This window comes from Lepisosteus platostomus, chromosome 13 (genome assembly GCF_059453375.1).
Source record: "Lepisosteus platostomus isolate fLepPlt1 chromosome 13, fLepPlt1.hap1, whole genome shotgun sequence".
Lineage (NCBI taxonomy): Eukaryota > Metazoa > Chordata > Actinopteri > Semionotiformes > Lepisosteidae > Lepisosteus > Lepisosteus platostomus.
The window spans coordinates 31,530,194-31,557,346 of NC_142623.1; the positions used below are offsets into that span (position 1 = coordinate 31,530,194).

The 27,153-nt window shown below is 46.6% G+C and overlaps 1 protein-coding gene across 1 annotated transcript; it reads right to left on the reverse strand.

The window, feature by feature from the left end:
• Positions 1-638: 638 nt before the first annotated feature.
• sh3tc2 (SH3 domain and tetratricopeptide repeats 2) lies at positions 639-19,477 on the reverse strand. Its single transcript, XM_088604138.1, has 18 exons — positions 19,114-19,477; positions 18,509-18,607; positions 16,748-16,852; positions 16,256-16,383; positions 15,663-15,768; positions 14,819-14,962; positions 13,632-13,827; positions 12,531-12,604; positions 11,597-11,792; positions 11,030-11,163; positions 10,710-10,760; positions 8,681-10,432; positions 7,581-7,758; positions 5,994-6,144; positions 5,184-5,306; positions 4,703-4,853; positions 2,827-3,023; positions 639-1,647 (listed from the first exon to the last, which is right to left on the reverse strand). Exons 1-18 carry the CDS (start codon positions 19,163-19,165, stop codon positions 1,438-1,440), a joined length of 4,047 nt encoding a protein of 1,348 aa, XP_088460264.1. The 5' UTR covers positions 19,166-19,477; the 3' UTR covers positions 639-1,437.
• Positions 19,478-27,153: the final 7,676 nt, after the last annotated feature.

Genomic DNA, 27,153 nt, shown 5'->3' on the forward strand with positions numbered 1-27,153 from the left:
TTATCCTTGTGGTGTTCTTTATGTAATGTAGTTATGTTAAGACATAACATTAACAATAGCCCATGTTTTAAAAGCAAAATATTTAAGTATCAGATGCAATTACACCTGATATCCACTAGGTGGAAACAAATACCAACTTTGATCAATTTGCCATGAGCTAGATAAATGTAAGTCAAGTTTTGTCAAACAATGCACAACATTGAAAACAATGCATATTAGTTTTTATTTATATATCCTTTTTGAGATTAAGTTTTGCCACCTGACCACCTGGATAATCAAACTGCTTCACATATAACACAAACATGAGTGTGAATGACTTACACAATCCCGCAAGACTGATCCAGCTAAGATATTAGGACAGTCCGGGCAAAAACTGAAATTTTGTAAGCTATCGGCTATCGAGAAATCTATTCTGTCATATCTACTTTGAGAGTTTGACCTCCTTTCGCTTCTCTGATTTTTCCCTTTTTTCTCCATTTCTTCCCTTTTTAATGTGTTGTGTGTCCCTGGTGTTTTTTTTAAAGTGCTCTTATTCCTGGTTGTCCTCAAACTCTTCAGCTTTACAACTACTGTTGGTATGTTCAGTGAAACACAGGTGTTACCTGACAGCCAACCCATTGTTTCATCAAAACCATAGATAAAAGACAAGAATCGTTTATTGTCAATAGAAAATGCATTAAAGAAACTAATTTAAGAAATTCCTGGACTTTGAATCTTTTCACAGGTAAAAGATAACATTCAAAATGGAAAACAACAGAGGTCTTCTCTAACAAGGCAATCCTCAACCTCCCCCATTAAATAGTATTTATACAAGCAAAAACATTTAGTGCAAAACTATCAATAGTTTTCCAGTGTTTTCCATTCTATATTAACCTTATTTTACAAATTCTGTACAGATCGTTTCATTACCTATAGTTAAATATTTGCCTTAGTACATATCGTTTCTTAAGATGTGCATATTTACACAGAAACAGATTAGAAATGTACAGCAGTTTTTAACACGATTCCTCTGGGCCAGCTGCTGCCTTTAATGTCATTTCTCCTGCTTCAGAGCCTCCTGTCACAGTGAAAGAAGCAGACGAGAGTAAAAGCATCACTTACAGCACATTTGGCTGCAACTCTAACGAAAAGGTTGAATGAAACTGAAGGGTTTTCTTGAACATTTCGACAGCTCTAATCTGGTAAGAGAGTCAAGGGAAAATCTAGGGTTCTGTTGAAAATACATAACACCGGTCATGCTGTACGCATTAATTAAAGTCTAAATCAGCATTGCATATTTACAGCACAAAACTGCACCTGGCTTCAAACACTGTTTGTCTTCCCCCAGGTCAAAGCTGGAGAGGCCTACAGCGTAGCTCCCGAGTGTTAGAGGAGAAGGAGCAGTGTGTGTCTGTGTCCTTTTGAAACCGCCGGAATTCCTTTTCCTGGTCTCTCTGGCTATGGAACAGGGTCCGTGTCTCCAGCCAGTTCCTTCCTGAGCGCCTGAGCACAGCTCCTGTAGTGCTGGCAGAGCTCCTCGTCAGCCATGTGGCTGGAGTGTATCTCCGCCAGCTTCATGTACACGACGTACAGGCCCTCGGGGTCCCCCCCATCCTCCAGGGCCGCGGCCAGGGCCAGGTGGAAGTAGCCCATGGCGTCGAAAGCGTCCTGAAAGACAGCAGCACCACGCGGATCAGCCACAAAGGACAGAAACGGAGTCTTTTCCAGACCAGAGCCTCCCCCCAGTAAAGCACACGAGCTCTTCTGTCCTTTATTGAAGACGACTGGGTCTGAGACTGCTTGTGCCTGGATCAGGGGACCTGGTCACCACTATGAGGGTTACAGCCTTACTAACAGTGTATGCCTGCAGATCCAGCCTCTCGGCCATGAGGAACAGAGTGTGCCAAGCAAAGAAAGAGGCCATCCCTGAGCTTAAAGGCTCATCGGGCCCAGGCTTTTCCTGGGCTTCTAGGCAACTAGGAGTATGTGGCTCCCCACTGGATCGGACACTTTCCATCACAGGGTTACACCCCTCAAGTCTGGTCTCCATTTCTACAGCTGGGAGGACTGGAGCAACTGGGTGTAAAGTGCCTCACTCAAGGGCACAGCAGGTTCGGCTGCAGGTTCTGAAAGCTTGCTCTGTGCTGCCCTGATTGTGTGCTCAGAGAGGGCACAAAGACGAGCACCGCGGGAGTTAATGAAACTGAACAGCTTTGCCAACTCTGCCTCCCCACACGTCCCTATTCTCGTCATCGTTCATCTGCCTGGGCTCCTTGTAGTTTTTCTCCAGAAACAAAAAAACAAACGCCAACACCTTGGTGCATCAAACCACTTAATCCGGCCTTATAAATAGCTGCTGTGTTTCGCTGGACTGTAGTAAATTAAGCTATCTGGCAAATCTAGGCTTCAGATACTGGCCTCTTCATGTTAAAGAAGATGGGCAAAGTTAACCTATAGGTACTGCGCAGCTGCCTCTACACATTCCTGAACATCCTTAAAGATACGCCAGCAATATATTAAATCTGAAAGCTCATTCCCTTTCAGGCACATTAGTATAATTTCTTACCTGTAGCCACAACAATAGAGGGATTAGGCAGCCGAATCACATTGAGCACTAAAGTACTGTTCTACTGCATTGAGCTACAGTTAATGTGAAGCTGCTCAGCTGGCAGCTAACTAAAGGCAAGTGTCACCAGTGAGTCAGTTCTTGATCTTCTGTTGTTTTAAGCATTATCAATAAAATAAAAAAAAATCCTAAATACAACAACACACAATCAATGTCCAACAGGAACATTGGCCACTATTAATGAACCCAAAAGGCCCTGAAAGGAATCTCAGGGCTCTTACTTTTAGCCTGTGCAGAGTCAGGTCTCCCAGTCGGCAGTAGGCTTTGACAAAGTATCTGGCCTCCAGGGGCGAGTGCAAGACATGAGGGCTCAGAGACACAGCCTTTAGGTAATAGTTCTCGGCCATCTCATACTGCTGCAGAGAGTAGTACACCGTCGCCAGGCGGTGGAAGGCTGCTCTCTCTTTCAGGCGGTCTCCTGGAAAACAAAACAAATTGGGAGACTTTTCACCAGGTTTCTTGCTTTATGCATTTTACTTGCATTTCCTTAGATAGTAATTAATAAACAGTGAAACAGTGAAACAGTTTTTCATCTCAAAGCACTTCGTACCTAGAAGGGCACCCCCTTCATCCGTACTTCACTGAAGTACAGCACCCACCTGTAATATTCACAATACTGACCGATATCATTACTGAATTATGATTACAATACAATACAATGTATTATAGACCAATACCTAACACTGAATTCACATACTGGTGCACAATGAAAATGTAACATTCCATGTTTTACTTCAAAACATGTTGTGTACATACATTATTAGTAAGTAGTTATTTGATTGATTGAGTATTGAGTATTGATTGAGTATTGCTCCTTGGGGTATTGAAAAATTTAACTAAAGTCATGTAATTTCAAAGAAATGTCAAGTGCTCAGTGTTTGGAAGTTGAGTTAAAATTGTCAAAATGTCAAAAAGTTGATTAGGAATCTGTCTAAAAAGACATGTATTTAATGAAAGAATACAGAAAGACAGGACCATGCCCAACTTGAGTGATGAGGATGCTATAGTGGCTATCAGTGTGATTACAGGCCACACATCGTTGAGAGAAGTTGTCTGAAGAATGAGGTGCTCTGCACTGACCACCAGCAGACTAGCTCAGAAAAAGAAAAGGGGTCTGTGCGGGCAGAGCCATGTCCTGGGGAGCTGTCAGTACATCAGCTAGGGACCATCACATGTGCCTGATCCGCCTATCTGCATAATCATTCTCAGTCTGCAGTGATTACAGCATTAGACATTCCAAAGAAAAATAACCTGTACATCAGCAAAACAACCTTAGCTCCCAAGCAAGTGACATAATTGGAGGTCGTTCGGTGATAATGCAGCCTAGGGATGAAATTAAAATCTTTTGTCAGCCAGAGAACAACTGTGATTGTGGCTAGGAGAGTGATTTTATTCCCCAATGAATTTGCTGTGCCCTTGCAGATCTGAAGGAATACAATGTATGGGGAGATAAAAATGGTGCTATGCTGTCTGTGCTGTTATTCATGCTAACCAGTTGGTGAGAGGCAGATGTGTGATGAAGTCAGGAGGAATTTCCTTTAGCACAAGAACGACTCACTGATACACTGACAGAGTCTTTGAATGAACAGTTTCACAGTTCCTGCAAGACAAGACCTGAGGTATTGATATTCCAGCAGGACAATGCAAGACCACACAGTGCTGGGATTACAATGGCATGATTTCAAGAAAACACCCAAGTGGTCTTGCTCTGGCCAGCTTTCCTGTCTCACCGGAGTCCAAGAGATCACCTGTGGTACTAGCTCGCCAATGCTGACTGCAGCTGCACAGCAAAAAATGTACTGAAACAACCCAAAGCGATCTGTCAAGAGACTTACAGTATTAGATCTGTGTGTCAACACTGTCAAGATTGTGTTAGTGCTCAAGGAAGTTACAGCAATGCTGACTAAAGATTTCAATATGACAGTGTGTCTACGTGAATACTGAAAACTCATCATGATTCTCTGACATTTTCTATAATGTGGTATAAGATCTAGATTTGATGAGATGCATTAGACCTGAGTGTTGCATTTGTTTTGTGCATCACTCTGTTACAAAGTGCTGCAAGGCACTATCATGCAATGTTCACACCATGCATACCTGTCATTGTGCTGACTTGCACGGCTAGGGTGGCGTACTGCAATGCTTCCTCGTACTGCTTCAAATTCATTAGCAGCTCAGTGAGTTTATTAAGCAGGCGCGCCTCTGAGGAGATATCTCCAAAACTTCTTGCAAGAGGAAGAGCCCCATCCTGCGCACAGAATTGTACACATTAGGAATTGACAGCACACCGGATACAAACGAAAATCCAATAATGAAAATACCTTCACTAAGAAACTAAAAAGTAATTTTCCATTTTATGTCCTTTTTTCTTAAAACCAGACAGTTTATCTGTTCACAATCCACAGACATCAATGGTATGATATACAGAAAATCAATTTTTAAAAAATACAAAAAAACATCATTGTTGTTTTAAGCATTCCACTGGTGTCAGTAATGAAAGCATATAAAGCCTTCAGTACTTCTTTTCTTGCCCTTCGTTTTGAGTAGGCAGGCATTACCAGTAGATCACACTGCCTACCCTGTAAAATGGCAGTGCTGCACTTCGATTTCTTTGGCCTTTGAAAAACACGTCTCCGGCCTCCTCGTATATATTCATTGCGAAACAGGAATCATTCACTCTCAGAGCTGTTTTTACGGCAGCCTGTATTAGAGATAAGGAGAGGAACACGAGTTTAAAGGACACAGTCTCAGGATAACAAAAGGAATTCCATATGCAACAGCAGCAGTGTGTGTGTGTGTCTGAATGCCAAGTGTGTGAAAGCTGAGAGACAATAGTCAGAGCTATAATCAGGCAGTACTCCAGCGGGCACCCAGAGAGCTTCCTCCCTTATCTATGCAAGTGCACTTCAGATTTCATGTGACTTCTGTCTGTCTTCCAAGTGCTGGCCTTTTCCTAAAGCTAAACAGTGGAATTGATTCAGATGGCTGAATTACTGCTACACTCTGATTCTTTTTAAGCTTACAGGATGGGTTCTGGCTGAGAGCTACAAATCGAGAAATACAATTTTCAAACTATTTAAGAATACACAGCCATACACCCATCAGCCTGTCAAGGTTTGTACGAAGCTAATAATGTTTATGGGTTTTCTAGCTTCTACTAAGCCGTGCATAAATACCAGTGCTAAATTATAAAATCAACAGTAGAGAAAGAAAATATCAGAAACCTGTGGACTGAATCTTTCACACAGGGTTTATTCTACAGATGGCTGTCGAATGTAAATGTGGACTGTTTCAGTGCAGACATTGATACTGCAGTGCAGCAGATTAATGGTGGATTAATCATTCTGGATAAATGGTGCAGCCTGCACACACAGCCACAACCTTGTACCTGGAGGTACATCTCTGCCAGCTCGTCCTCCTGGATAAGGTAGTAGATTCTCCCGACTTGAAGCCAGGTCTCTGACTCCTCCTCCTTCTTCCCCAGGTCAATGGATATTCTCAGGCTCTGCTTGGTGTAGTCCAAGGACTTCCTTGAAGACCTACAAGCATGACACACTAAAATGTCATTCTGTATTTGGTAACACATAACCTGGCTGTGCAAAACGCCCTGGCAGTCAGAGACACAATAAGCAGAACTCACCAAGAGGTCAATAAGCAGCCAATATCAAGTGTTGAGCTGGCTCATCCATACCTATTTAACTAATTAATTAATTCAATAATAATAATCGTGCCTTACACTTATATAAAAAATTACTGCTTTTCTGGACACTCCAATCAAAGCTCTTTACAGGTAATGGGGACTCCCCTCCACCACCACCAGTGTGTAGCCCCAAACTAGATGATGTGATGGCAGCCATAGTGCACCAGTACTCTCACCACACACCAGCTCTCAGTGGGGAGGAGAACAAAGTGATGAAGCCAGTTCAGAGATGGGGATTATGAGGAGGCCATGGCTGGTAAAGGCCAGGGGAAAATTTGGCCAGGATGCTGGGTAACACCCCAGCTCTTTTCAAGAAACACCCTGGGATTTTTAATGACCACATTAGAAATAGAGTCAGGACCTTGGTTTTATGTCATATCCAGAGGACAGCGCCTTTTTACCGTTTACACTATACTGGGGCATTAGGACCCACACAAACCGCATGTTGAGCGCCCCCTACTGGCCCTACTAACACCTCTTCCAGCAGCAACCTTAGCTTTCCTAGGAGGTCTCCCATCCAGGTACTGGTCAGGCTCACACCTGGTTAGTTTCAGTGGGCTGTCAGGGTGAGTTGCAGAGTGATAAAGCTGCTTCATTTGCATTTGAGTGTTCCTTATTGTTATCATTCATCAAGCTAAATGGGTTGATGTACCACAAAACATGAATCAGACAGACCTAACTGTGACCTTGCAGCTAAATGGCTAAAACGTCTGTTGAAGACCATCACAGACTTGTGCTTCTTCATTAAGGAGGAAATACACTAAGTGAAAGCAATAGCATCGCAGTAGAAAATATTATTGTGGGGAAGAAACACAGTATTAGAAAAACATTCTGACATCCGATTGCTGTAAGTATCTTACTTGCACCTGTCCAGTCTGCAGGAGCTGGTTCTTCTGCATATCTGGAGTTAAACACCAATGCAGGACTCAGGACAGCCACTGCAGTGGATCTCTTGGCCACATATTAGCACAGAACTTGGTTTTAGCCATTTACTCTCTTCTCCTACACTACAAGCACGATACCAAACTGTTCTCCAGGGTTAGATGGAAATGAACACACCCTCAGACTGCACTTGTTTGCTCTCATTTGCAAGAATTATGCTTCTGAAATCAAGCATGGTGTGGTTTTCTTACGCGAAACCTGTAACCTGACCCTTTTCCTTTAACCTGTGAGCTCATGTTCCTCGTACTGTAGGTGTCTACTGTTCAGCATCGACTGTTTGGTTTTGAAAGCCCAAAGCAGATAAAGCAGTTGTCCAAAAGAAGCTGAACTTACTTCTCCGTGTTCAGGGACAAGTAGAGCTCACTGAGGGTCTCCAGAAACTCTCCTTCCAGCCTCTTATCCTTCAGCTCCCGGGACAGAGACACACAGTACTCATAGTAGATTATACACTGCCCGTAGAACAGCATTTTTGCATACAAATGGCACAGTAGTTTAGCCACGACTAATTGGCCTATGGGAAAAAAACAAACCAAAAATGAGAAATCTTCTGGATAACACAACATTACAGCACAAACGCCAGGGCTATTTTCACTGCCTTTATGTGTTGTTACAGAAATTTCGTAGCGTCTATAACCAGAATCAGCACTAACATAAAGCTCCTCATAGGTTTCAGGCGTTCCTGAAAATGCTGTGCTTGCTTCCAGCAAAGGCATGCAAGAGCCTAAGGGCTGCAAAATGTCAGATGAGACCTTCTGTACTCTACCCAGTGTTGCCTGCACCTTCGGCGCTGCCCCACTGTTATCGCTGCAGGTGGTGTAATAATAATAATAATAATAATAATAATAATAATAATAATAATAATAATAATTGCTTACACTTATATAGCGCTTTTCTGGACACTCCACTCAAAGCGCTTTACAGGTAATGGGGACTCCCCTCCACCACCACCAATGTGCAGCCCCACCTGGATGATGCGATGGCAGCCATAGTGCACCAGAACGCTCACCACACATCAGCTATCAGTGGGGAGGAGAGCAGAGTAATGTAGCCAATTCATAGAGGGGGATTATTAGGAGGCCATGATTGGTAAGGGCCAATTGGAAATTTGGCCAGGACACCGGGGACTCTTTTCGAGAAGCTGGGATTTTTAATGACCACAGAGAGTCAGGACCTCGGTTTTATGTCTCATCCGAAGGACGGCGCCTGTTTTACAGTATGGTGTCCCCGTCACTATACTGGGGCATTAGGACCCACTTGGACCGCAGGGTGAGCACCCCCTGCTGGCCCCACTAACATCTCTTCCAGCAGCAGCCTTAGTTTTTCCCAGGAGGTCTCTTATCCAGGTACTGACCAGGCTCACAGCTGCTGAGCTTCAGTGGGTTACCAGTTGTGAGTTGCAGGGTGATATGGCTGCCGGACAGAAGTGTACTCACTGTGCAGGTTCTTGGCCCTGATGGCGACGAGCAGTGCGGTCTCGTAGCACAGCCTGACGTCCTGAGTCCGCTGCCGGTCGGCGTAGCTTCGGCCCAGCCAGAGGTAGGCCTGCACGTGCTCGGCATCCGCCGGGCTCTCCAGGAGCTGGGAGAAGAGCCGGAGGGCCCCGCAGAGGAACCGTTCGGCCAGCAGGGGGGCCCCCGCCGACAGAGCCAGGCACCCGAGGTTGGCCAGCGCCAGCGCCTCGTTGCGCCGGCTGCCACTCTCCCGCGAGATCTTCAGAGCGGAGTGGAAGTGCCGGGCGGCGTCCTGGACCCGCCGCTGCTTCCTGCAGCACAGGGCCAGGAGGGTGTGCACCACCCCGCGCTGGGTGGGGCTGTCGGTCTCGTGCAGCGATCGCAGGACGGGCCGCAGCGTGCCCGCGGCGCGCCCCGGCTCCTCGGTGAGAGCCAGCAGCCAGCCCAGCAGCACGGTGGCCTCAAAGGCCTCCTCCTCGTTCATCTGCTGGCCGGCCTCCACGGCCCTCCTGGCGCAGTCCGCCGCCCCGGCCAGGGCCCCGTGCTGCTGATACACCCGCGCCAGGCTCAGGCACAAGTCCCTCTGAGTCCTCACGTCCCGCCCCCGGCTGGCGATGGCCAGGGCCTGCCGGAGGTAAATGACGATCTGCGCGGGAAGGACCGCGCCGCCTCCTTGCCGCTGGCCGCCCTGCCTCGCCGAGCTCTTGACGAAGAGATCGATCTTGTGGAACGCGTCCTGCAGCGACCGGTCTTGATCCGAATCCAGGCTCAGGGCCGCCAGGGACAGATAGGGTAGGTACTTCTTGTGGTAGAGTCGGCTCAGCATCCAGTTGAGATCCACGGGCGCCATGGGACCCGGAGCCGGGCCCGACCCGGGCCGACCCGGATCAGCGGCCTCGGCCGAGAGGGCGATGGTGAGGAACTGCAGCCGCTCGACGAAGGGCAGGGCCTCCTCGGTCTTCCCGAGCCTCAGGAAGAGGCTGACAATGAGGTAGCAGGTCCGGGCCTCCAGGTGCTTGTCGTTGGCCATGATGGCCTTGCGAAAGACGAGCTTGAGGACTTCGATCTCGTCCGCGGAGCAGAAGGCGTGCTGGGGCAGGCAGAGGAGCAGGGCGGCGGCCTTCTCCAGGGTGAGGTGCAGCTTGGCCGACAGCCTCTGCTTCAGGTAGATGGCCGTGAGGTTCGTGTACAGGGCTATTAGCAGCAGGGGGTCGGCAAACCCACAGACGAGGACCCCCAGAGACTCCTCAAAGTAAACCCTCGCTTGGGAGTACTTCTGCTTTTTGGCACACATCCTGCCCAGGAGGAAGCACACTCTCCTGTGTGCCCAGGGCATCCTATGCCTCTTGGCTTCATCCCGCATGGCCTCCAGGTGCTGCAGGAGCTCGTCCGCCGAGCCGGCCCCGAACATGGTGCTCAGGGGGGCCAAGGAGAGGTCGTACAGCTCGCGGAAGCGCTCTTCAAAGCGGTCCTCGTTCAGCAGGACGGTGACGGGGTCCACGGCCTCCTCCTCTTCCTCGTCCCAGCTGTTTTCGTCGCCGAAAAACCTGGGGTCGTCCTCCAGCTCGGCCATCTCCTTGAAGGTGTCGTCCAGGCCAAAGGACAGCGGTTCGTCCCCCTTTTCCGGGCTGCTTCTCGCAGTGCAGAAGGACTGTCTGGGTGAAGAATGACAAAGGGGAGATTCACTCTTCTCTGAAACAGAGCTCGTCCGGATACTGTTCGCCCCTCTGTTCTCTGAAACGGGACATGTCATGAAAAGGTCATTCACAGTCTGTTCCGAATCAAGGTCAAACAGTTTAACAGCACCTGAGCCTGTTCCACCCATTATATCCTATTGCATCCTGCTTTATCACCCTGACGCCGGACACATTTCAGAATTTCTCATTTTCAAAAAAAATCGGAAATTTCTTCCTAAGGAATTGTGATGTACCCTGTTAAACACTCCAACATATTCCACCAAATGTTCAGAACCTATAAAATAAGACAGATGTTTACATTTGTTTTTAATTACCTTGTTTGGGCTGGTTTATAATATATGGAATGTCTGAATTGTCCAGTCTATCTGCGGAATTAAAAACAAAGAAGTAAAATGCACCGATTGTAAATATAACCATTGAGACTGAAAGGAACAATGAGTTGATCAATTGAAAAATATTTTATGCAATTATTATGTTGCCAAACTCTGCTTGTGAAATGATTGTACAGAACAATTACCATGTTGCAATGTTGTACATCAACACACGTTATGCGTTATGCAGAGAACTATGAAGTCATGCCTTATCATGAAGGGGAAGGAAAGGTGATTTTAAATCCACGGTGTACAGGCCTTACCTAGCCTGTAGATCGTGCTGATGTCGCTGGGGAAGAACGTGCTCAGGAGAGGAGCGTAGCACTGCTCGCTGCAGGGGTTAAACCGACAAAGCCAGGCTCTCTCCTCTTCACTCAGAAAGACCAATTGTCTGTCCCTAAAACGAGAACAAAGCCCACATTGTCGCCACAGTGAGTTTCATTTCAGCGTTTTCAGCATGAAAAATCCCCTCAGCCCCCAGGGGGACAAATAACAAAAGCAAAAGATTATCAGGAAAACAGGTAACTGGATGTTGTTGCTTCCTTTAACGATAGCAACTCTGTAAACGAAGGTCACTGTAAAAGATGTGCATATACTGTACACAGGCAGCTACAACAGTATTCAGCTGACAAGCCAGGCAAGCTCTAGAAATAGATGCTATATGGAGAACACATGGTTTAGGGCTGCTGGATTTGCTTACAGTAAGTGCAGCTCCTAAAAGCTGTTGCCTGATATAGTTGAAAAGAGAAACAACATATAGCAGATTAGAACGGGTTAGCTGGCGACTCTGTTTCAGTTTGGACCTCTAACGTTCGTCCGTGAGCTCTTACAGTGGTCTGAGGCCCTCTGGCTCCACGTGGGACTTCCGGACGAGCCCAGAGCAGCCGCTGACGAAGTGACATCCTATAAACCACTCCAGGCTGGACAGCAGGAATCCCACGACCTCGATCAGGTCTCCCTTGCCGAAGGCCAGCTCGTCCATACAGGAGGGGCTGTGGTCCACCACAGCGACACATGTGCCTGTTCCTGTCAAGGGTGCAGCACAGGAAAAAAGAGGGGCAGAAATTAGACCTTAACTGCACCTTTAGGAAGTTTACTTTCTCCAGTTACACCTTGTTCATTCATGTGGCTTTTTCTCGGTTTCCTACTGTCAGCTTCTACCATAAGTTAACGGTGATATACTGAGCCTTACTCTGCTTTTGCAAAAGGTACAGCACACTAAACCTTTATAAGACATAGTCATCCTTCAGTACAGTAGGAACTGCACATTTTGTGTATTTGTTTATGTGATTTTAACCATGTATTTCCCTCTTCCTGCAAGTGGGAAAAATCGTATGAAGCTTTTGTGTTGCAATATTTCACATAAACCTCTTATTAAAAAAAGGAACTGTTATTAGTACTGATGCCACTACCGTGCACTCAGGTATGTTCAAAGATACTCTGCCTAGCCATAACCCTAACCCTAATCACAATTTTAATCCTGACACCTGTCGCTCTATACAGTACAGTATACTCAGACTCATTTTGATACACACCAACGGTGAGGATGAAACAGCTTCTTTACACAACAGGTGGTGGGAGTGTGGAACAAGCTTCCCGGCCATGTTGTTGAAACTGATCCTGTGGTTTCATTTAAGAAACAGCTGGATGAGATCTTCAGCTCAATTAAATACTAACTATCCAACTTGCTGCATGGCCTCCTCTTGTCGGTCTTATGTTCTCAATAAGGGCTCCTCCTGCCTGTGACCTGTCTTATGTTCTTACCTAAAGGAAGGTCAAACACGTGTTTAGTGGCTGGAGGACCTCCAGCACTTCCTGGGTGCTTCCGGAGGAACCACCTGTGAGCAAGAAATATGTAAATTAATGCTTCAATTAAGTTCATTGTCACATTACAAAAAGGTCCCAGTGGGTACTGGGGGATTAGCTGGTGATCTAGAGGTTAGGATTCAAGGCTCTCACTGACATGGTCCTAGTTTCAATCCCAGTCAGGGTAGAGGGGGTGTGGTGTTGAGGGTAGTGGGAGTTTGGAACAAGCTCAGCCATGCTGTTGAAGTCAATAGCCTGGATTCCTTCAGGAAACGCATGGATAAGATCCTCCAGTCAGAACAGAAGGCACATCTTTACACAAAGAGTGGTAGGGGTGTGGAACAAGCTGCCCAGCTCTGTTGTTGAAACTGACACCCTGGTTTATGTCAACAAACAGCTGAGTGAGATCCTGGGATCAATTAGTTACTAATTACCAAACGGGCTCAATAGGCTGAAAGGCCTCCTCTCATTTGTAACTGTTCTTATGTATTTAAGTTTATTCCATAATGCAGTAAAATTAATGAAACATTAATTACGTACCCACCCAACATGGAATCAATTGTCAATTGTTTCGTCACCCTGTGGCTCACATCAGTGAGGCCTGTACCACACTGGGGGAGAGAGGAGACTGGAACAGACCGGAACATCCTCCGACTCTCCCCCTGAACTTTCCCACTGGGAGCTCTTCAGAGGAGTACACGAGCGTTTGGACCGATTGGAGGAGTGGCGTGCGCCTCTCTGATGTCCCAGCTGTGGGGTCAATTCCAGACCTGAGGCGCTATCTGTGTGGAGTTTGCATGTTATCCTCCTGTTTGTGCACATTTCCACCTACAGTCCTAAGACTTGCTGGTAGGTTGATCGGGTTCTGGGAAACACTGGCCCTGGTGTGTGTGTGTGTGTGTGTCATGTGATGGCCTGACATCCTGTCCAGGGTACTGTATATCCTGCCTTGTGCCCTTTGCTTGCTGGGATTGGCTCTGGCCCCCTGGTGACCCCGCACTGGATAAACCATCGAGAAGAAGGATGGACGGAGGTTTGGGAAAGAGGAATTGCACTCACTGGTAGAAAGGATAAGGAAGAGGCTGCATGGCGTGGACAGGCACCAAGCCGTGCTGGCCTGTGGACAGCAGGGTGCCCTCCCACTCCGAGTCCTGCCCCACGTCCCTCACCATCACCAAGTCGTTCCTCCTGTAGGGCAGGTGCTCGTCCTCCTCGCCGTGTTTGCTGTTGAACAGAGCCTTGGCAAAGAATGACCCTGCGCGCGCACAAAACAGAGAGGGAGCTCGGCTGAAACAGGGCCTCTTGGTTCCCTGGACCCTGTCCTCTGAGTGAGGTCAAGCTCTCCCAGCGCTTTCTCCCAGCCCTGCTGAGACAGTACACCAGCCTCCTCCTTTAAAACGGGTATGCTATCAGCGATCCTGAGCCAGAATGCTGCTTCCTCTTTAATACAGAGGCTGGCAGGCTTCCTGCAAAAGCAAACAGCTCGCCGGCTTTATCAGACCTCAAACGGCATCAAGACATTGAGGATACTTGCAAGGATCCAAAGGCAAGAGACGCTTCTGAATAAATATGTGGAAAATGCAGGATCACAGGATTCCAGAATTCCTGCTGATCTGCCAAGTGTTGCTTCGTGGAAGGAAGAGGTCACGGCAGTACAATGCAGCTCCTTGAGAGCCTGTGAGCAAACACCATGTCTGTCTCATCAAGAGGGGGCAGGGCTGCTGCCCTTCAATCTAGAACACACCGGATTTATCGCAAAAGGGCCTCCCGCAAATCTCACGACAAGGAACGTCTCTAGGCTGTGAGGCTGTGAAATACGCCTTGTCCATGCAGGGGTTAAAAAATTCCGTCGGGATCCATCCTGCCCTTATTCTTTTCCTTGTCCTGCAGAATCAGGACCGTGTCAGTAACTGCTTTTATTGAATTACACTATCTCTGCAAATAAATTCATATTACATCATTCAGTTTAGGCCCCGAGTTTCTTGCTGCCACAGACATAATGTGCTCATAAATTAGAATCGTTATTAGGAAATTACCATCACTACTGCATTGCTCCCGAGATCTACATACTGTAAACAGCCCACGCTGTCAGTGTGGTGAAGGTCAGGGCGCTGGGACTGAGAGAATGTTAGCCAGCGTTAGGGTCAGGGCTCAGCGTAAGTGTATTCAGTACAAGCTAATGTCTGGTCCCGCCCAGGGATCAGGGCTTCGGTGAACAGGCAGGATAGCGTGAACGAGGGTCTTGCCTTCCTCCAGGAGCAGCCCCAGGTACATGGTGGCCAGGTGGTCTTCGTCCACGCTCAGGCAGATTTCAACCTCGCGGAGCAGCGCCAAGTCCAGCCAGAAGGTCTGGTCACAGAGGAAGTTCTCCAAGCACCGCGCCACATAGCCTGAGAACATCGAACCCGAGGTCTCCTTAAAAGCGACACAACACGGCACAACAGAGGCCACCATTCTGTCAACACTGGGCCTAATATGCTGTATATTGGGTTTCAATTCAATTCAATTTATTTTTATATAGCCCCCATCACAACTAAGTTGCCCCAAGGCGCTTTACAATGCAAGTAACCATACATGTTGTGAATACAGAACAGAAGACCAGAAGAAAAGGGAGGAGAGAAACCAAAAACTCCTCAGTAAGGAGAAAAATAACCCTCTAGGGGTCCAAGGTCAACTGGCTGCCTAACCCTTTTGGGCATGCTAACATTATATAATTAAAAAAAAAAAGGATTTGGTTTCTTTTTCAGATCTAAATCCTAAACCGAACAATAATCTAAATCCAGAATTTTACCTATAGCATTTGGCACATCCCAGGAAGAACAACAGATCCCATTCTCTCAAGATGAACTTATGCTAAGGTGCCTTCATTGGAACACATTATTCATATTCCCCAAAGCGTGGGGCCACATTTCATTTCTGCAGAGTGCAGCTCTAAAACCTTTTACTGTGAAACATCCACAAGCTGCCCCTGAGTGATATCCAGCCTTACAGCGCAGAACGCATCCGCCTTCACACAGTCCACCCTCCACCCACTTCCAAGCAGTTGCAAACCCTCACTCATGACCTCCCACAACTCCCGCCCCTTCGTACCTAGCGACAGGTAGGTGGAGAACTTCCAGATTTCTTCCACTGTCTTAAAGGTGATGACAAAGCTATCCGTCTCCGCGTGCACAGACACGAGCCGGGCAGACAGGTCCTGCACAGAGATCAGGGTTAGCAATGCTTTAAGGTTCAAGGGTCGTCCACTTGTTTTCAAAGCCCATGCCGCACCAAGATGCAAGTGCATAAATGATCAAGTGTAAGATTCCAGTGCACTGTATTTTCCGAGCACTTGCCTACATCGATCATCCGTAAGCATACATCTGCGTGGTTACATATAAAGATGCATTCCTGGTTTTTTTCAGTGGAATTCCTTTCACTATGAAACGTGAGGAGGAAAATCACACGCACGATGAAGTACAGTAAGTTCTTCTGCTTTTTTGTATGAATGGTGGCCTTGTTGCGGATCGTATAGTGTGCTCGCTTCAGCCACGCTGCATATCACTGGCTCGTTCAGGCACTTTAGCATCAGTGAAAATGGAAATGGCAGTAAGTCATCTACAAGCCTGTAATAAGCCCCCCACTGGACTCGGGCCCCACTCCCCTCGGCCCCAGCTGCTGGTTCCCTGCTCCGCGGTACCGACCTTGAAGAGCTGGGTGACATCCTGGCTGTTGCTCTCCACCACCCTGAGCCGCGTGCGCACTGCCTCCTGCAGGGCGTTGTCGGGCAGCGCGCTGGATCGCCGTCGCACGCTGAAGACCAGCAGCACCTCTGCGCAGGGGAGACACGGGACACGCAGGCACTGACCTTACCGCACAAGACAGACGGACAGCAGGGTCTGACGGCACTGGGCCTTAAGCCGATACCGCATTCATGACACAGACTTGTAATTAAAGCACTGGAGAAGGAGATGGTGATAACGAAAGCATCTGGATTACTGCGGAATGTGCAGTAATGTGCAGCAAGGGTCATTAACTTGTTTTCCAGGCCCCTAATGCACCCAAGAGTGTTTTAAGCAATGAAGATATAAATGCACGAACAATCAGCAGGTTATAATCGATGCAGTGTAATAATCAAGGCAGAATTGGTCTGGCTGGGCAAGAGCTACTTGGCTGAAGGAGACGTGGAACAGTACCTGAGGAGAATCTCTCCCCCACAGCCAGAGAAATAGTGCTGCCCCCCAGAAACGATTCCTTCTGTTTCCAGGGGTCCCCAGCGTCCGGCACCTCCTCCTCATCGCCTGGCGTACAAACACAGGACACTGGTTTTCAAATGCACTCGGCCAGGCTTGCAGTGATCGTCGGCTTCATGGAGCACAGCCTCACTTTATCTGCCTTGAAACCCTCCGGGAGTCTCTCCCACTCCCGAAGAAGCCAAACTGATCCAAACAAACCCTCCTGCCCCCTAGCTGTATCCTGAACTGTAACCCTACCTTCCTGATCATCTCTAGCAGAGCCCTAAATGGAAGCCAAACATTTCAAGCAGCTGGGTTCCCACCCCACTGAAGCACTGAGTCTTCTAATGCTATAGATTTCAAAGCTGCACACATCTGGTTCCATCCTCATGAACTGTCCCTGCTCGCTGATTTCATTTCAAACACAACAGCAGTGCAGAGCGCACATTCTGTAACTGTCTTCAGACCCTCTGTACAATGAAATGTGAGCAGGCCCTCTACAGAATAAATGATTGTATGCAAACTCAAAACACGTTTATCACATCGTATTTTCTACGTGGTTTCCTGTAGGGAATTCATTTCGCTGAATAATCACGATGGGATTCACCTAGCATCAGTGAATTACTGTTTCAAATCTGATTTGCCTCTGGTTTGTGGAGATGTAAGATAGCTATTTGTTCTATAAAACAGCATGGAGAAATGGAAGTTACAGTAAGTCATCTACATTTTCACTTTTGGTGCATTTTGTCTCCCTTATCAGTCGCTAATGCCTTGCCATACCCTGCTCATGTTTTGGGTGTAATGCCCTGGAAGAATTGAGCAAAATATTTCTGGCACTTTTCTCCTTCAGAGACTGTGAACATTGCAGTCATTAATGAGTTGCACAAAGATAATTCTCCAATGGTGGTCAAACATACAGTAGGAGTGTGAGGCTTCATCAGCTTTTACAGGCAGTCTTTTTAAAATGGAAAAGATCTTTCCACACGTGTCACTCTCTTAATCAGTGCAATTACGCAGAACAGGGTTCGGGGAAATGTGCTCGTCATCTTAAGCATGTTTGTTGAGGTTTTAATTTCAGTAATGTAACACAGGAACTGTGCATTAGTGGTAATTTCCCAGGGCTGGCTTGTAAACAGGATCCTGAAGCAGAGACCAGTCTATAAATAGCCCCCAGATGTTTGGAGTGGCACTATTCTCTGTATTTGTACAAGAGCGTACCTGAGAATCCACAAGGTAAGGGAAGACGCAGAAGTCCTTTTCCATTTCAGCTACTGTCCCTAACACTGACCCTCAACACTTACTGCATGGGCTTCTTGTCACCAGCGGCAGAGCTGCAATTACGCACTGATGGCCTAATATTTGTTGAACAAAGCTGATAGAACTCAATCCTTCCAGAGGTTAAACAGTCCCTTAACAGCTGGAGCTGTGGTTTGCATTACTGCCTCAGAGTGTTGGAGCTCTGGGCTCAATTCTTGTTGTGTCCAAAGACATGCCAGTAGGGTAATTGGGCTTTTGGGGCAATTGGCTCTGGTGTGAGTGTGTGAGTGTGTCTGTGTGTGCCCTGCGATACACTGGGTGTATCCTGTCTTGTGCCTATTGCGTGCCGGGGTACGCTCCGGGCTCCCCCGCGACCCTGTACTGGATAAAGAGGTTAGAAGAGGGACAAAACTTTACAAAACGGGGAAACAAAGAAAGTCAAAGCACAGTGGTGGGCTACAGCACCTGTAGTCATGATGCCATTTCCTTGCGTGTCTTCATTGACTGTGGCCAGCGTGTAGGGCGGATCTACCCACAAGGCATCCAGCTCAGGGGATTCTTTGCCTGGGGAATACAGAAGGGTTCAGGAATGCAGCATGTCTCCCCAACCAAGAGGCATCCCTGGAGCTGAGCGGACAAGACGGCCAGGAGTCAGAGCACAGTCTGTGAAGGCTAGTCAAACTCTAAAGGCCTTGACTTGAAAATGTAACTTTTTCTAGGCTGAAGAGGATATTAACAATCTACATTGTTAACAGCACAGATCTCTAGACCGTGTTCCTTGGCTCTTCCAGGATCTCATACTCTAGTCACAACACTGATGACTAACCTGTTTCGAATCTGCTTTCCAGTGATATTCCTTATCATTGCTGCTCCCATTAACAGAGGACATTATGAATAATTACAATAAGATAATAGACTAAGCGAACTTTTCCATGTGTAGGGCATATGCCACATTCGATCCAAGCACTAATCTGTTTCTGCGATTTCCATATCACACATTAAAAAAACATCTCCCCACCACCCCACCAGCCCGTCACAAGAACGTTAACAAAAGCCAGACTGGGACCAACCTGAAAACCAGAGGCAGTGTCCCACACAGGCACCAGTGCAGCACAGGGCCATGAGTGTCAGGCAGCCGTGTTTCAGCGAATCAGCCTGATCCCGATGCCTGGAGTAAAGCTGAGTTGCCTTTGGTTTCACAAATACTGGCGCACAGAGGGACTCTCTCCCTCCCTGTCTCTCTCTCTCTCTCTCACTCGCTCACACTGGAGCTATTTTCCCAGAGCCCCATCTCTTGCTGCACAATGAACGCTTTGCTGGTAGTCTGGCTGTGTAGGTTGTGTGGGACCTCAGCGTGCCAGTGTCTCCGTGAGCATCATGGCTCACGTGCTTTGCTGTGCGGCTTGTCGTTTTTTGATCAAACAGCAAATCACACTTTGTTCACTCTGTGCTTGGCTATCGTCCGGTCCAGAGCACAGCCCAGACCTCTTACACATCTGTCGCTTTCCTGCGGAGGAGAGCTGTGCAGCCTCACTGGAAATTAGCCCACACATACTGTCAATGAACGAGGTGGAAGAAAATCTGCCAATTTTAATTTGTAAAAGAATTGGCGGATGCAGAGTACGGATTCATTGAAGCCCTGTACCATTCCTGTTTTGGTGATGTCTCGTTGTTTTGAGTTCGGTTTCAAAGGACTGCTGTGCCTTTTGTGAATTTCGACTGCCCTTAAAACCATTTCTGAGGTCTTCACGAAACTGGAAGGCAGTGACTTTCAGTTATGAAATTTAAACTCACTCCACGAGCTTTGATCAGTGGCTCAGCAAGCTGCTCGTAAACCCTAAATATTTTCAGAGACATTTTTTGAATATGAAATATGAAAACACTCTTGGCAGCACAGTGTGGGTCAACGCGTCACATCATTTTCTGCTAAGTTCCCTGGGTCTACCAGACACTGGAATGTTAGCCCTGTCAAAATCCCAGAAAATGCAGGCTTTTTCTTTTGTACTGTGGGTGGAGAGAGACATACCATCCATAACTGTGATCACTCTGTGTACCCACACTCAGGTCTGCTCCCTGTTGACTTCTCCACAGAACACATTTGTTAGCTGTGTTTGTTTCTGGGTGTCCAACGGATCCCTCACAGAAGGGGTCTGAAGAACAATGATGCCAAGCATTTCATTCACCAGCAAGGCAGAGAAGCCAAAGTCCCATTCCTTAGCAGCTCGATCCATTCCAGATATTGCAAGTCGCAGGCTCTGTTCCGACCACGCACCCCACCTGTCCACATTAATTGCACTCGTTACCTCATTTTCCAATCATGTCCCTTCCCAAACTCCTGGTTCCCACACTTCCTTGCTTGGTATTTGAGTCGCTGGCTTGTCAGTTCGCCGCTTGCTTGGGTAAACTCTCACCGCGCGCTTTACCTTGAACGATTATCCCGGATTTAGACCTCTCCCTCCGACCTTTGGATTCTGCCCTTTCGGATGAGGCTTCTTGGACTTTGCTTTGCTTTCCCGGGTTCTAACATGTGCCGCATAGGGTCCAGCTATGGTCCAGCTATTCTTTTAACAAGAATGTTAAAAATTCAGCTTCTAGATTGTTTCTAAGCACATCGTTTTGTTTTGTTTTAAATTCTCGCCTTAATTGATACAACCCTAAATATCCCAGCTCCTTGTTATCCCAAAGACTGAGTTATGACACCCCACCCCAATCGCTCCGCTCACTGGATTCTGGTTGGCACTGTGTCCCCTAGACAAGACATCACACCTTGGGTGAGCGGGCTGTCTACGGTTAAGCACCTAAACCGCAGAGAACTCTGTCTGAGGCTGAGCAAAACTTCCCCCTCGGTTTTGACAGATCATGTGAAAGCATTTTTGCATTTCCCAAATTTTTGAAGTAAATTCACTGTTTTTTTTTCTCTTTTCTATGTTTTTCTGAATCATCGCGGGTTATATAACATGCTGGTTAGTTAATTGGCTTCTGGGAAAATTGGTCCTGGTGTGAGTGTGTCTTCAGTTGTGTGTGAGCCTCCTGCGATGGACTGGTGTCCCATCCAGGGTGTACCCTGCCTTGTGCCTTTTGCTTGTTGGGATAGGCTCCAGCTCCCCCAGGACCCCAAATTGGATGAAGTGATTACAGCGTGGATGGATGCTCATTCTCCACGTGCACTGTCTTGGCATGAAAGGCTCTATATAAAAATGATTCATGCTTCACGTGTCAGCCCGTGCCGTGCCGGTTTATGAAAAAGAGGGAAACGACGCTGAAATATCCAGCACAAGGTGCTTGTGTCTTCAGACGCTCACAGCTCATAAATCATAAAAGGGATCAAACTACGGTGCAATGGCAGTTTGACCTATCTCCCCATACAGCTGTGCACTCCAGCTGTTCTGCTGATGGAAAGCAGAAGCAGGCTTGCTGAAGCTCTGGCAGATTGTATACTCATCTCCACCCCTGAGAACTACAAAACTCTTCTGCCAGGGCTCTTCATCAAAGCTGGTAAAGCCCTTCAAGCTCAAACATCAATACAGCAAAGTACAGTAATGTATATTAAAGTACAGGATGTACTACACTGCCATGACAATCAAGCTGAATAATTCATTTGAAACGTTTACCCTGTGAAAGTCAGGAGAATATGAATGTTGAAGGCCAGGTTTACTACCTCTGCTTCTCAATAGCAGGGTTTTGCTGACGCGAGCTGTTGAATGGAGAGCACGTTAGCTGTAGCCCAACTGGGAAAAACCAGCAGCCCCAGTGGAATTAAAGATAACATAACTTCTGTGTTGAATCCTTTTAACACAAGTAGGATCTGATGTTGGATGCAGTGCTTTCTAAACAGATTCAGACCCTGGCATGGTTTTCACATTACTGTTGCCTAAAAGCTTTGCAGTCATGACACTTGGAAGAAGCAGTTAATGCCTGCTACTGTATAAACACAACCTACTCCACATTCGAAACAAAAAAAAAGGATATAAATAGATCATTAAAATGAATGAAAATGAAAAAGTCATAATTGCAAAAAAATTGAAATCCTTTGCTGTGCAAACCTGTATTAAATTAGGTGCACAGAATTGCCTTAACGGGCCACTCCATTAGTTGAGTGGCCTCTGTGATAATAGTGGCTCATGATTTTACAGATTAAATGCACCTGTCTCTGCAAACTCCCACGGTCAGGTAGTGAATTTCAAGGATTTGAAGACTGCGGGGAGTCTCAAAACAGCGATGTCACTGCGCGACCAACAGCGACTATGAAAGAGGCCCAGAGTCCAGCAGCTGAGATGGGAGAAAGAGTCCATCCATCAACGATGTCTTGGTCACTCCAGAAAGCAGGCTTGTAAGGAACTGAAAGAAAAAATCGTCTCACACCCAGCATGGGATTTGCAACCAAGGACCTCAGTGATACTGCAAACATGTGGCGAACGTTTGTGTGGAAAGACAAGACAAAATGGAACTTTTAAAAGCAAAGCGTCACATCTGATGCAAATCAAACACCAACATCATGCTTACTGTTGGGCATCATCTTGTAGTTCTACCTCATTGGCAGGGAAGGAGAAGCTTGTCAAGACTATTGGGAACATACATGGAGCAAAGTACTGGAAAGTCTTTTGGGTGAAACCTATTTCAGATGTCAAACTGGACACCGCCTTTCAGCAGGACACTGATCCAAAGCGACACTGGAGCGGCTCAAGGATGAGAAAGTGTTTGTCCCCGAGTGGTCCAGTCACTGCCCTGACTGAAACCCTCTAGAAAATCTGGGGAAAGAACCTGCTGTCTGTACGTGAGCAGAAAAACCGCTCCAAGCTGGTGTGCAAAGACTGAAACAAAAAACAAAAAAAGCTTTTGGTTGTTATACTGTCAAAGGTGCTCCCACCATAAGTACAGTATGAGTCTGAATACTTACACAATCAACGTAATTCATTTTTTTTCTCTTTATTTTGTGCTGATTAATCTAACCTTATTTATTCAGCTGTATTTGATCATACCCTTAGAGGTTTCCTAATTCACGTCTTGAGTAAAATATAGTTTTAAAAAATCTGTAAGCATCATTTTGTAATTTCACTACTTTTTGGGAGTTTGTGATACACTGCGCAGCTACGACGTTGAGGCCGACGGTTTTTTGTTTTGTTTTTTCAAGAAACGTCTGGATGAGTTCCTCCAGTCAGGACAGGAGACAGTTACGTACACAAAGAGATGTGGGGGTGTGGAACAAGTTTCCCAACCACTTGGTTGAAGCCGATACCCCGCATTCTCCCAAGAAAGGATAGGATGCCAGCACCTCTGCCTTCGTCCTGTTTGGAAATCTGCTTCGAAGGCAAAAATGAAGTTGTCCTGCAGACAGAACCTGCCCCCAGTCACTGAGAAGCCGAACAATAGCGGCGCGCTGAGCAGCTGAGACGCTCTCTGCCCTTCCTCTTGCTCAAGATTGCCTGCACAGCCTGGATGTGGCCTCTCTTTGCATTCTTTCGTCTTTTCCGCAGCAGGTCTAACAGGAAGCGCAGAGAGAAAAAAAACACAAAAATTCCCCCCCAAACAAGCCTTTCCTTCTTCAGCTTGATTACAGCTGCAGAGAACGAGCCGGTCCACAATCTGATCAAGATAGCAGGCTGGACTGTGTCACTGTGCCCACTGTAATATCGTCCTCAGCGCAGATTACTGGTTATCTCCTCAGGCTCTAAATGTCACAGCGAATACACCCCCCCATAGAGCAGCTTTACTGCCTGCTGCTGTAGTTTGTTTTGTTGAAAACACTCTACAGCACTTGTATTTATATCTAAACAGGCAGTGCAGACAGGAGGGAAAACATTTGAACGGCACTGGCGGTCCAATGACAAATTCCAGGCTCTTGAAATCGAGGTAACCTTCATACTGTACAGTAGGTCATTCGCGTGAGCCCTTCTTAAACTCGTGGATTCTCGCATCAACCAGTCATAGACACAGAAAACACAGTTTCTCACGGTGACTCTCTACTGTGTTTTTTAGTTAACAGCAGGTTGACAGCAATCTAAAAAACGCGTGGGAATCAAGGCAAAGGGGGTTGTAATCTGAGTTGCGGTCTGTGCACTATGTTTAGAATTACCTTCCAAAGCCAGATTTCGTACTGGGTGCGTCTTAAAAAAACAGTGAACGGATTCATAGCCAAATCTGATGAACCTGTAAACAACACCTAACTTTTACCTTCTGACAGACGACAGTTTCGTGACTCTGAGAGCTGCTTCGTTTTCTGCGCTACAAAGCAATAAGCTGTGCACCCTGCATTCCTTCGTGCGCGGAAAAGAGAAAGCGAAATCGCACTCCTCACTCCCTCCCTTCTTTCTCAGAGTTATGCTCAACAGTTTCATAACTCCAGAAGGCACGAAAGAAAAAAAAACTACAGGATCGACCAACCTCGGGCTTCTTTGCTCCCAGATGACTGCCGATTCCTCGTCCAGTTCTCTGTCAGCGCGTCGCCGCGGCCAGGCGGGCAGTTCCGCGGAGACGCGAGCGCGGCCGTGTCATTCTTGTCCGGTGTGTGTGAGCCGGACAGCCCGGCGGTGTCAGCGGACCCGGGAGCTGCTGACAAGAACTGGAACCCGTCGCACCGGCACAGCTAAACCACTCCCCCGTCCTCGGGAGGAAAGTCGAAACCCTAAAAAAAAAAGCGTTATCTTAAAGGGAAGGAGCAGGGCTTCCCTCCTGGCCTCTCAGAGAGCCGTGTGAGGCCAGTGACAAAGGCTCTCGGCGACACCCTCCAGGTGAGAGCTCAGGTTTGAAACGGGGAGCAAGGATGTGATTTCTGAAACTGTTTGCCATTTAAGGAGGAAATTAAACTGTCTCACTTTCCTGGGTACCCCCAAAAAACTTTGAACCCGGAAGCCGCCAGCGTAGCTTGAACATTTGAAGGAACACAAAATGTTACAGAACTTATAATTATAATTAATAATTACTCCCTCTACGATGACTATGATAATAGTAGTAGTAATAATAATAGTTGTATTTATTATTATTATTATTATTATTATTATTATTATTATTATTATTATAAGTCTGCACCCTTATTAAAACATCCCAATCATCATTATGTATGCAGTGCACATACAATATTATTATATAATATTTATATATAATATTTTTCTTATGACATAAAGGTAAAAAATGTTCAGGCACAAACCTGTGCAGTTTTGCCCATATTTCCTGAAGCACTACAGTACAAACCTAGTTCAGGGGTCCCCAGTCCTGGAGGGTCTGGGTGTCTGCAGCAGGGGTCCCCAGTCCTGGAGGGTCAGGGTGTCTGCAGCAGGGGTCCCCAGTCCTGGAGGGTCAGTGTGTCTGCAGGTTCTTCTGGTCTTTTTAAAGCAGCAGCTCCAGACCAGCTGGGAGAGGCTGCTAAACTGGTTATGTACAGTAAATAGAACTAACTGGGGTCATTACGAGCTGAGCTGGAATGAAAACCTGAAGATGTGCTGGCCTTCAGGGTGCCGGGATTAGACACCCCTGCTTTACAATGAGCAGGGTTGAAAACTTGTTCCCGACCCAAACTCCAAAGGCACAATTTATGTCCAAATTGAACCACGAGGGAATGTCTCTTGTTCTATTGATCTACAATGTAAGGCTCTCAAATCCATTTATTTCCTAACTGCTTTATCCAATTCACACAGCGGAGCTGCAGTCTGTCCCAGCAAGCACCGGGCACAAGGCAGGATGGGACACCAGGGCGCACATAGACACAGACACGCACATACGGTACTCACACCAGAGCCGGTTTTCCCAGAACTCTTTGAACTGTGGGAGCAAACTGAAGCCCCTGGAGAAAACTCTCCGGAACACAAGGAGAACATGCAAACTCCACAAAGATAGCAAGGGCTGAACAAGTTCAATTGATCAAGTACTGTATGTGATTAAGCTGGGTGAAAACTCATCACAGCCCATCACAGTCACCTCAAATCACAAGTCAGGACAATTTAGGACAATTTTGTCTATGTCCTAAACCCTCCTGTTGCCTGACTTCACATGTGAGCTGTGAACCCTGCCAAATCTGGGAAATATTCTTCTGTTTTCTCCACCAAGGGTAAGAAACTAAGAAGGAAGTATTTAACTATGGTTTGAAGAGGGGGATTGGAATCCTGAAGGATACATAAGGAACATATTAGACACTGACACTCAGATCTTCAAGAGTGATCCCGAGACACCGGTCCTCAGGGCAGCGTTCAGGAGCTCACAGGAAATTTAAAAAATACAATACCGTATATGACATTTTCATGCTTTGACCACCAGCAAGTTTACCAGTTTCAAGGGGACAGTGATTTACTACTAGGAAGTAGGACTGTTCCCAAAAGGCCCTGGGCCTGGAACATGAGTTTTTTAAAAAAGAAATAGAAAACACAAATGGGGGAACCAGAAGGCTTTTAGGAGAAAGTGTGTCAAGCAATTTCCCTTTCCTTTGAGGCAAAATTAAATGGGGAAGGTGACCTAGCATGTTTAGGGACTGACGTCCAAGACGAGCTTGCCTTCTGATCAATGTTAGCGATGTTTTCACCGTTTTGGGATGCGCAATCAAAAACTGAAAGACCCTTAAAATAACCACTTTTCATTCTTCAGGAAGAATGGAGGACACGACCAGACAAAGTTATATGTGTTGTGTCGATCCACCCCTTAGGCATGCATTAGCAGTACACATGTTAGGACTGCTTTCTCTAAATTAAGCAAGGAGAATTTGTCCAGCTAAAAAAACATACTGGACCAGAACTCTCATTAAGGTACACTCATATGAATGATGATTAGGAGAAATATTTTAAAAATGAAATAAAAAGCAGGTTTTATGGAGTATTTATTTTTTTTTTCTTTTTCTGATTTAGTCACTAAGTGGCAGTGGGTTTAAGGCAGTGCTTCCCCACTGTGGACCACCGACCAGAGGTGGGCTGTGGAACGTTCACAGGTGTGAAGTGGAATCGGGAGAGATTGTGTTTAATCAGCATGGGTCCGGATCTGAAAGAGAGCAGCTCTTTCCAGCACTGAAAAGAAACCAAATATTTAACTGTTCTATTTCTAGTTGAAGTTCTAGTCCTGCACAAGTGAACTCACAACTTTCACTTTAAAACTGCTGCTCATTTTTCAGTTTTAAGTTAATGCTATTAATA